The following is a 12010-nucleotide window of genomic DNA, read 5'->3' on the forward strand; positions in this document are numbered from 1 at the left end:
AGCCCCTTTCATCAAAGTAAAATTTGACCAATTATATGAAAGAACATATGAGCATTTATAATATGAAAATAAATTCCATGATAAATTTATTTGGTATTAGATGTTCGCTATCTCAAAAATCAATCGACATTGATTCGGTATCAATGCTCTCGCAAAAAAAAGTATCAAAGATTTGATAGTGTTTTCAGATGAATACAATATGCTACACTCGTAGTAATTAGCCCGCAAAAAATATAATTGTAGTAACTACTAATTTTTGTAATTTTTTACAATTAGTAATTACTATTTAATTGATGTTCTATTAAAGGAAATAATGTGTTCAAAATACATGCACCAAATAGCTACTCCGATTATGGGAAGGGAAACGTTTGCGTACGGCAGACCGACCAAACGCTCGGCCGGTCCATCACGCGCCGTCTGATGCGACTAGATCAAGCGGCTCGCATCACGTCTCGCATCCTTATCCCCTCGCATGAGTTTCTGGCCACACGCGAGATTTCTTCTCTCCCCCGAGAGACCTCCTCCTCCCCCTCTCCCTCTCTCATTCATGGAGGGTGCCCACCGGCCCCCGTCGTTGAGGACGCCCACAAGATGTTGTAAGCAACTTTCTTACCCCGGTGCTTGTACAAGCATCTCGTCTCCCAGCCAAGTTGCTCATCGCCGCCATGGAGAGATGATGTCACTCGCGCTCCCTCGTGCCAGCGAATGCTGCATGGTTCTGCCAATGGTGCCGCATCGCCGGGAGGCCCTCGAGTTGGTGCTGCAGGCGAAGGCGTTGGTGGCCATGGGGGCTGCTGCGGGACAGCGACGGCGAAGCCATTTTTGTGTGCTGGAATCAGGGAGATGCCCGGTGCTACAACCGATGCCCAAAAAAGCTACAACCGGTGACGACAAAAGCTTCAACCCATATACGACGGAAGCTACGGGTGAGAGTTACAACCGGTGACGAAAAAAGCTTCATCTAGCGACGAAAAAAGCTTCAACAGGCGACAGAAAAAGTTTCAATCATAGATGACAAAAGCTATGGACTACTATGAAAAGATGCAACCGGCTGTAATAAAATCTATATCCGGCAATAGAAAAAGCTTCAACATTGATGTCTTAGTTGCGACCCGCGATGACGATAACGACGTTTTGCTTCAAATGTCTTCATTTTTTTGCTACAACCGGCGTTGTAATTTGCTACAACCCATTTTCATAGCTGCCATTGTGCAACAAGCAAACTGAAAAGCATGGCGAGGTTGCTCAAGGTACTACGAACAACGAGAATCTTGTGTGTACCGGGCGGGCGGCGCGGTCTCGCAATCAGCATGGGGAGAGCTATAGCCAATAGGTCGGGATGGAGCAACAATGGCGGCCGCAGTGAGTACATCCTCTGGGCGGCATAACGATGCACTGCGAGGGTGCAGCCTGGTCGGGGTGCTACAACCGCAGGAGCGCGACGCGGCACCGTGAGTCCCAGGATGCGGACGGCGAGCCACCTAGAGCACAGCCGAGCGAGGGCAGCCGGCGGCGGCTCAAAATCAACGTACTGTGTCTCTCTGTATTTGGACGAAGGTAGAGGATGATTGGATGGGAGGAAGATAAAGATCAGACGGCTCACGTGAATACATCTGACGGCTAAGGGCTGACCAGCCCAAAGTTTGAACATGAAATGGTCCTACTACATGCATGTATAACAATCTAGAGCATGCAACACAAACCCTAGCTTGAACATGTATAAAAATCTAGAGCATGCAACATGAACAGCAACATGAACATGATCCTAGGTTGAACATGAACATGCCATTTGCATGAACACAGATCCTAGCAAGACCCTACCATGAACACAGATCCCAGCAAAGCATACTAGCATTGGGGATTCTAGCATGAACACAGCTCCTAGCATGAACACAGATCCTAGGAAAGCACTAGCAGAAGAACATTATCCTAGGACACACACTATAGCAAACATGAACAGATCAGTCAGATTCGATTCGATTGGGATCGCATCCAATCGGATCTACTTGAATCCTATCTAATCCTATTGAATCCACTAAGTACTAGCACATGCCTAAGAAATAAACCCCTAATCTACATCTACGAGCAAGCATTGGGGATTCTTTGACTCACCGGAGCTTGCGCAGTCGTAGTGAACCGAGGCTGGGGTGAAAACCCCGACGGGAAGGAGAAAGGTGGCGGAGCAGAGGAGGAGCCGTCCCTGGCGACGGCCTGCGGCATCAGCCACGTGCTCATGGCCACACCAGAAGTCGAGGAGGACGGCGCGCCGACAGGATAAAACCCTTGGACGGGGGTCAAGAAAACCCCCCTGCCCAATGTTGTCCCAAGAAGCGGCGGCTCCATGGACGGCGCCGACACCGAGCCCAGGACCACGAGGTCGAGAATCGGCGGCGGAGCAGGAACGACCGACACCGCATTGGCCAGCGCTCGTGGCGGCTGGCAGCAGATGGGGGCACCGACGCCAGGTCCCTGCCCAAGTTCTGGAGCCCGGCCAGCAGCGCTCCTGGATGCTGGCGATGCGCTGGTCGACGGGGGTCAGAGGACGGCACGGCGGTGGGCGAGGTGGAGCCATCTGAAGAGAGGAGAGGGAGGGGCGGTGAGGCAGAGAGGGAGCGGTGGGAACAGTGCGGGCGGGGTGGTGACAGGAGACTGGGGGGAGTTATGAGATGTCCCCTCCGTCTCCCGAGCTGCCCGAGGCGTGCAACCCCCTCGCACACATGGCCGCGCCGAGCTAGGCTCGCGAGAAACTGCTGATTCGACAGTTTCCGCCGGGCCAGGCTCAGGCCTGCTTTAAGGTCCGTGCGGGCCATGAATTGCATGCAGCCCAGCCAACCAAACAGGCCACGCACATCCCGCGCGGGCCTGGTTGGGCTACATGCGGGCAACCAAACGCGCCCCTATTGTCCTGACCATTTCTCTGCTAACACATACAGGGTTATCCTGGCCATGGGGTTGTACTACTATGGACTGCGCGGCACCAATTCCACCTACTCCGTCGTCTTCCTCAACCTCATCCCCATCATCACCTCTATGGTTGCCATCCTACTCCGGTACTCGTCCTGACAAAGAACAAATCTTCACATGCGCAACGTGCCAGTAATTAGCTATAGCATCGTTGACGAGCTCCCCGGCCTCTCTGGTTCTCCAGGGTAGAGAAGCTGGTATTCAGGAAGTGGCATGGAAAGATGAAGCTCTTGGGCATCGTGGCCTGCATCGGGGGAACAATGGTGGTCAGCATATACAAGGGCAAGATGCTGCACCATCATTGGCTGACCCACCTACTGAGGTCCCGTACTCAGGTGGCCGCAACTCCGGCAGCTCACCACAACATGGTCGTCGGCACTTTGTTCCTCTGTGGTAGCTGCCTCGGATACGCCTTCTAGTTCATCATACATGTGCCATGCCGACCTCGGAATAATCTGGCAATAGTACATTTTGGCAATTGCTTCACTTCAACAATTGCAATTGCTTCACTTCAACATTTTTGCAATTGCATATATGGGTTAAGCTTGCCATGGTATTCCCATCTAGGTACAAGGTGGCGACGATGACGCGTCTGTCAGGAAGCCTGCAAGCATTCGTCATCGGCATCCTGGTCGACCCTCAGACATCCGCATAGAAGCTCAAGTGGAACCTGCAGATTCTCGCTGTTGTCTACTCGGTAAGAGGATATTGGTTGCTTCATGTCTGACATCTCTCATCTCACCGACGAAGACGAAATATGAAATCTTGTCGATGCTTAATTTGCATTCCAATTCCAAGGGGGTGTTCAACACTGGCGTTACGTTGGTCCTCATATCATGGGATGTGAAGCATCGCGGGCCCATTGATGTCCACTATGCAACTTGATTCTTGTAGACTCGTGTTGGGCCTCCAACCGTAGAGTTTTGTAGGACAGTAGCAATTTTCCCTCAAGTGGATGACCTAAGGTTTATCAATCCGTGGGAGGCGTAGGATGAAGATGGTCTCTCTCAAACGACCCTGCAACCAAATGCAAGAAATCTCTTGTGTCCCCAACACACCCAATACAATGGCAAATTGTATAGGTGCACTAGTTCGGCGAAGAGATGGTGATAAAAGTGTAATATTGATGGTAGAAATATATTTTTATAATCTGAATAAATAAAAACAGCAAGGTAGCAACTAGTAAACGGGCACAAAAACGGTATTGCAATGCTTGAAAATGAGGCCTAGGGTCCGTACATTCGCTAGTGCAATCTCTCAACAATGCTAAGATAACTGGATCATATAACCATCCCTCAACATGAAATGAAGAATCACTCCAAAGTTCCTATCTAGCGGAGAACATAAGAATAAATTGTTTGTAGGGTACGAAACTACCTCAAAGCTATTCTTTATGTTCCATCTATTCAAGAGTCTGTACTAGAATAACACAAAGCTATTCTTTCTATTCGATCTATCCTAGAGTTCGTACTAAAATAACACCAAAGCAAATTCATATTCATAATACTCAATCCAACACAAAGAACTTCAAAGAGTGCCCCAAGATTTCTACCGGAGAAACAAAGACAATAACGTGCATCAACCCCTATGCATAGATTACCCAAATGTCACCTCGGGAATCCGCGAGTTGAGTGCCAAAACATATATCAAGTGAATCAACACGATACCCTATTGTCACCACGAGTATTCAATTGCAAGACATACATCAAGTGTTCTCAAATCCATAAAAGTATTCAATCCGATAACAACGAAATCTCAAAGGGAAGAACTCAATTCATCACAACAAGATAGAGAGGAGAAAATACATATGATCCGACTATATTAACAAAGCCCACAATAAATCAAGATCGTGACATCTCAAGAACACGAGAGAGAGAGAGAGAGAGAGAGAGAGAGAGATATTAAACACATAGCTACTGGTACAAACCCTCATCCCCGAGGGTGGACTACTCCCTCCTCATCATGTGGCCGCCGGGATAATGAAGATGGCCACCGGAGATGATTCCCCCCTCCGGCAGGGTGCCGGAACAGGGTCTAGATTGGTTTTCGGTGGCTACAGAGCCTTGCGGCGGTGGAACTTTTGATCTAGGTTAAGCCCGAAGGGTGTCGGAATATTTGGGAATTTATAGTGCAAAGAAGGGGTGCGGGAGGCCACCGAGGTGGCACTACTAGGGAAAACCTTATACAGAGAGGTATAGCAGTAGCGCTGGTTAAAACATGGCGCTACTACTACTTGATAGTAGCGCGTTCTCACAAAGCGCGCTATAGCTACAACTATAGCAGTAGCGCGTCTGCTGGAAAAAGCGCTACCACTATAATTCCCACCGTGTTGGCGGTAGGCTAGGAATAGTAGTAGCGATTCCACAGAAAGCGCGCTACCACTAAGTGCGTTGTAGCAGCGCGTTTCCTGCATAGAGCGCTACTGATAAAAAAGAAAATAAAATGGAAAAATAGAATAGTAAATGAAAATTAAAGAAGTAGGAAAGAGAGAAATGAGAAAAAGAAAATATAAAGATAAACGAAAGAAAAAAATGAAGGAGAAAGGCATAGCAGTAGCGCGTTTTACAAGCCCGCGCTATAGCTACGTTCCTTAGATAAAAGGAAAAGAAAAAGGGAAATAAATAACTGCTTCCTATAGCAATAGCGTGTTTTGCTAGAATCCGCTATAGCAAACTTAGCTATAGCACGTTTTTCTACCAGTGCTACTGCTAGTTTTACTTAACCACCCGCAGGCTCAAAATTTTGCAAAGTATTTTCCCCCCTGTCCACCTATTCCCCCAACTCCTTTGTCGCCGCCGTCGATCACGCACGCCCTCACTACTAGAAAAAGGCTTACTAGTGGCGCACCAGTTTTGCCTACTAATGGCACACTACTGGTGCGCCACTAGCACCACGCCACTAGAATATTTTAGTAATGGCGCACCACAGGTGCGCCATTAGTATCCCAAAGGTGCGCCATTAGTAACTGGTATACTAATGGCGCACCAGATGGAAGTGCGCCATTAGTAACATTTTTAAAAAAAATCGTTTTTTCTTAATCTCAGGTCACTATTTCACATATGAGATATCCAACACACATATATACAACAAGCATCCATATATCAATCATATCCAACACACAAGTTTCATCATATATACATACATAGCCAACACATAGTTCCATCGTTACATATTACAAAAGTTTCACATTGTTCATCCAACACCGTTATCCATCCAACACCATATTACAAAAGTTTCACATAGTTCAGTTCTCATTGTTCTTCTCCTTCTCCTTCCTCAGCCTGATGCGCCAAGAGCGGCGAGGCGGTGGAGGCAGCTGTGGGATGTAGTCTTCTACCACAATTGGCATGGTCATGTCGCCCAGCTGTGGGATCGCCGGCGCCACCACCGATGCGTGGTCATTGTCAGGCACCACCACCATCGCGAGGCCACCTTCAGGCAGGACGGGCACGACCATCGCTAGGTCATCCTCAGCCACCACCATCTCTTGCCCATGGTCAGCCACCACCATCTCTTGCCCATGGTCAGCCACCACCATCTCTTACCCTTGGTCAGCCACCACCAGCGCTAGGTCATCCTCAGCCTGATGCCCATCGTCATCCTGCAGCTCCTCATCCCCACTCTGCTCCTCTTCTCCCCCACTCCAGTCCGGATCATCCTTCTTGCTGTCTTTGCTGCTGCCAGAATCGCTGCTGCTTTCGCTAAAGCCAGAAACGTTGCTGCTTTGGCTGTAGCCAGTGTCGCTGCTGCTGCTCCCATTGCCTGTCCAAATGCAACAATGGCCGTTAACAATCGATGTGAGACAAAGCCAAATGTAGAGGAATAAGAAGAGGCAGAACGCACTGGCATCTTCGTCGTCAGCGTAGCGCATGCGACACATAGTCGTGTTGAAAACCTTCACGATGAGCATTGTGGCGTCATCGTCGTACCTGAAGAGAACAAAGTACCCGGTCTGCAGGTCGTAGGCACTGTAGAACTTCTCCCAGCCACGGCACAGGTACATGTGGCCCTCCTCGATCACCAACTCCACGTCCCACAGCCTGCGAACCCCGCCGCCGGCCTGTCGGAGCTTCACATTATGTGGCGGATCTTCACCCAGCATGTTCATAAAAGTGTCAGGCAGCCTCTGCAATTTGGGACAAGGAGTGATGTAGCAAACAACAGAGTTATCATAATGAGATGGGTGAAGGGGAGATCTCTCGTTTTATATACCTGCCTCGTCGCTGATACTGAAGTCCCAAGTATGACACTGAAGAACTCGAAAGCATCCAACTCGTACTCCGGTGAGGCAGAGCGGCGGTGGCTGCTTCCCCCCATCTCTGATAAGCAGCAGAAGAGACCAATTAGTACCCTTACAACATCACATTGCAAATAGATGAATTGTGTAGGTATGCATGGATTTAAGATTATTTGTTCAAAGCCAATTTGTCAATGATTAATATGATATCTCAATTTCCACCAAATAATACATTTGTTATACACCACATTTTCTTTTCCTTTGGAAAAGAAAAAAGCACACTGCATTCAAGTGAATGTATCTTTTATTGCAAAGCCACAACTTAGCAATAGATTCAAAGTTAACGATTGGCACCTAGAAAAGCATTTCAACATCTTCACAGATTTTACTAGCTACAATACATTCAAAAAATAAATGATATAAAGTTTGTATCTCTTTGCAATGAACACACTCTAGGGGTTTTGCCATCCCCCTTTTCCTTAGATTGTCACAAGTCATGATTTTGTTCTGGGAGAACATCCAAATGAAACCTTATACCCTAGGGGGCAATTTAATACTCCATACTACAGGAAGATACAAAGGTTGCACCCCCCCTAAAATCATCACGACACGATGGTCGGAGACATGACCTTTGCAAAATGGTCGGAGACACGATGGTCTTTCTCAATGTGATCAATTGATGGATCAACACGTAAAACATGTCCAATAAGTATGATTTATAGAGTCAACATCAGTATGAATATATATAAAGTTTTTCTTCATCAGCCAGGCCCATGCAAGTAACTGCATCCAACAACTATTTCTGCTACTCTGTAACTAACTACACTCTGTATTTATAGAGTCATTTTAGATGAGATCAGATTGAGCTCTAGCTGCAGCTGCAGCTGAGGTATCCATGAGCCATCATGCCAGCCAGCCAGGAAATAAACTTTACTTTCCAAAGGAAAAAAATACAATGCATATATAGATAGATGAGCATGTTCAGTTTACAAGAATGAATATAAACAAGCTAAGAATGCATGCATGCATATCAAGAGTTGGCATCTACTGCTACTGCTACTGCTTGCCTCTGCTGCTATTGAATATTTATAATTAACTGAAATTGTTCCTTTAATTACAAGTAAATGCAACTTTTCCATTAATTAAAACTAAACTATTCCTTCATGATATTCTCTCTTCATCTACTCCTGGCTACTTTCTCTCTTCTCTTCTTCAGTTAATTAAATGAATTTTACTGATGTTGTTGTTAACTGAATTTTACTGATGTTGTTGTTGACTTGCTGTTAATGGACAGTGGCTAAAGATATATAAAACTCCATTGCACATGTGCCATGTCAATACAACAACTCTTAGAAGTGAAGAACAGGTTCTCCAAAATGAGTAGAAAGGGAGCATGCTGACATCTATACAAGCCAATAATGATTTACTACTCGATGGAACAGGGTAAGATAAACACCAGTCAATAAATTTACTACATCAAAAGGAGTAAAACTCAACAATGCAGCACTATCTCTGAACCTAACCTTTGTTTAGTATGGGTATGACAAATCAATGAGTTGGTCATCCCAATGTCAAATGCCATTGGAAGACAAGAAATCAGGTCATCACATAACAACAATTGGATGGCCTCGTGAACAACCAAGACATCCTTGAATGGCTGCCAAGTTACTACTAGCAGGCTCAAAAGTCAAGTAAACTGAAGATTGACCTTCTGAAGGTCTAAGTATGGCTGTGCTGTCAGGTTACTACTAGCAGCAACATGGAAGTAGACTTGATGATAACTATTGCACAAATATGTAAGAAAGGAGCAAGTGCATCTACTTATTGGAACAAGCCTGACAGTGGGAAAGCTATAAACTTATAATGACCGCGTTCAGATAAAAGATTGCAACCAAGCAAATCTGGAAAATGTATTATCAACTATAAAATATGGGTTGCAAACCAAACAACTAAGCATACTTTGTCAGATGATAACTATTGCAAACCAAACAAGTAAGCAGAGCACATGTATATACCTGTATCACTGTCTTGGAGCCAACAAACGCCTCAATTTTTCTCCAACCGCGATCGAACCTGTTACGCAGAAACACAAACAGAGAGATACATGTAACTAACGAGGACAGACAGACAAGGTAACAAGAACTCCACAGCTCAATTAAGCCTATACATGTAACTAACGAGGACCATGTCATTATCATGGCAGTCCACTATATATTTTTATGACAAAATACATCATTATCAGGGCACATTATGGCCATTTTCTTACATGATGCCAAGCTAATGACTGACATCTGTTCTTGGCAAATGATGAGTCTCTGGTGCCCCTTGCAAATTGTTGATGCCACATTGTACTTGTACCCCATATGTTTAACCCCAAACACAAAAACATCACCACAAGGACTGAGATAAAACTAATACTATCATGTACTTGAAGAAACCCTGTTCTTTTCTCTTTCCGTTTTGAACCTGACACACACTGCATCATCACATATTTTCCTAGAAATTCAGTACAGCATGTTGGGGGTGAGGGGCATCACCTCGAATCACCTAGAGGACGCCGGCTGGGAGAGAAACCAAGGGGGAAGGAGGGGAGGAGAGAGGAGGAATCACCTAGAGGACGCCGGCGTCGAGGAGGCTGCGGGCAGCGATCCGGAGGAAGGGGCCCGTGATGTCGTCGGCGTCCTTGGCCGCCTTCTTGACCTTCTGAGCAGAAGAAGGCACGGGTGGTGAGAGGAGGAGGAGGAGAAGCTAGGGGGATGGGGTAAGGGAGGGAGGGGACGTACGTGCTGGGGCGGGGCGGCGAAGGAGCGGCGGGCGCGGGGGCGGCGGCGCGAGGGAGCTGCAGTGGTGGGGGGCGGCGGGGGTCGGGGCGGCGGCGTCGAGGCAGCGCAAGACCACAGCGGCGAACGACGTGCAGGCGCGGCGGACGGAGGGGGCGGACCAAGGGGGCGGCGGCGTACGGTTGGGGTCGAGTGGGGGATCTGGCGAGGGAGGGAGGGAGGCCACAGTGCGAGGGGAACAAGTACGTCGATTCTAATGGCGCACCTCCTCCTGGTGCGCCATAAGTACGTCGATTCTAATGGCGCACCGCCCCATGGCGCGCCATAAGAATTTTGTTTTACTTACTAGCCCGACTGGTCATGTTATATTCCACCTAACCCTATCTCCATCAAAACACGCCCACTAGCCTGACTGGTCAGCACGCAGCACACACACTAGGAGGTCCTGGGTTCGATTCCCAGGCTCCCCAATTTTTGTTTTTATGCATTTAAAATGTTGTTTGATATTTATTTGTGTTTAAATATGTTCAAACTTGTTTAAATCATAACAGTAATATTTTTTTATAAAAACAGTAATGATTTTTTAAAAAATATCATCAAATTTGTTATTTGAAAATATAATAAAATTTGCTTTTTTTTGCAAATTTACTTGCATACATTTGTGACGGTGGAGCGGGCCGGGGAGGGTGAGGGGGAGAGGGTGCGGGGGGTCGTCGGCGACGGCCGGTGGAGCGGGGGAGGGTGCGGTGGGTCGTCGGCGACGGTGGAGTGGGGGAGGGCGCGGGCCGGGGGTCGGCGACGGCGGTCGGTGGAGCGGGGGAGGGAAATATTCTTTCTCTCCGAAACCACCTGCCCCGCGAGATATCCGAAACCGAGATAGTCGTGCACCATCGTGAGCAGTGCGGCTCTCATAGGGAAATATTCTTTCTCTGCGGCGTCCCACGTATCAACCAACTGCCCCAGGTGCGCCATTAGTAGTTTTGCAAAAAAGTAAAAAATAAAAAAAATATTGTAGTGGCGCACTATGTTGCTGGTGCGCCATTACTAGTTACAACTAGTAATGGCGCACTATGTCCTGGTGCGCCATTAGTATGTCTGGCAAAATAAAAAAAATTGTTACTAATGGCGCACCGTGTGTCTGGTGCGCCATTAGTGTATTTCACACTAATGGCGCACCAGCACATGGTGCACCACTGCTACATAGTAATGGCGCACCACATGTCTGGTGCGCCATTAGTGGCCATTCCATCTATAGCCCTTTTCCTAGTAGTGCCTCGACCTCACCGCCGCCGCCAGAGGCCGCCCTCAACCTCACCGCCGCCGCCCGAGGCTGGCCTCAACCTCACCGCCGCCGGTGGAGCGGGCCGGGGAGGGTGAGGGGGAGAGGGTGCGGGGGGTCGTCGGCGACGGCCGGTGGAGCGGGGGAGGGTGCGGTGGGTCGTCGGCGACGGTGGAGTGGGGGAGGGCGCGGGCCGGGGGTCGGCGACGGCGGTCGGTGGAGCGGGGGAGGGAAATATTCTTTCTCTCCGAAACCACCTGCCCCGCGAGATATCCGAAACCGAGATAGTCATGCACCATCGTGAGCAGTGCGGCTCTCATAGGGAAATATTCTTTCTCTGCGGCGTCCCACGTATCAACCAACTGCCCCAGGTGCGCCATTAGTAGTTTTGCAAAAAAGTAAAAAATAAAAAAAATATTGTAGTGGCGCACTATGTTGCTGGTGCGCCATTACTAGTTACAACTAGTAATGGCGCACTATGTCCTGGTGCGCCATTAGTATGTCTGGCAAAATAAAAAAAATTGTTACTAATGGCGCACCGTGTGTCTGGTGCGCCATTAGTGTATTTCACACTAATGGCGCACCAGCACATGGTGCGCCACTGCTACATAATAATGGCGCACCACATGTCTGGTGCGCCATTAGTGGCCATTCCATCTATAGCCCTTTTCCTAGTAGTGCCTCGACCTCACCGCCGCCGCCAGAGGCCGCCCTCAACCTCACCGCCGCCGCCCGAGGCTGGCCTCAACC

At 48.1% G+C, this 12010-nt stretch overlaps 1 protein-coding gene across 1 annotated transcript; it reads left to right on the plus strand.

Moving 5' to 3' along the window:
* Positions 1–1350: 1350 nt before the first annotated feature.
* On the plus strand, positions 1351–3383 carry LOC123099397 (WAT1-related protein At1g44800-like). Its single transcript, XM_044521564.1, has 3 exons — positions 1351–1451; positions 2934–3050; positions 3149–3383. The coding sequence occupies exons 1-3, from the start codon at positions 1351–1353 to the stop codon at positions 3381–3383; spliced, it is 453 nt and encodes a 150-aa protein (XP_044377499.1).
* Positions 3384–12010: the final 8627 nt, after the last annotated feature.

The sequence above is a fragment of the Triticum aestivum genome, chromosome 4D (genome assembly GCF_018294505.1).
Source record: "Triticum aestivum cultivar Chinese Spring chromosome 4D, IWGSC CS RefSeq v2.1, whole genome shotgun sequence".
Taxonomy (NCBI): Eukaryota; Viridiplantae; Streptophyta; class Magnoliopsida; order Poales; family Poaceae; genus Triticum; species Triticum aestivum.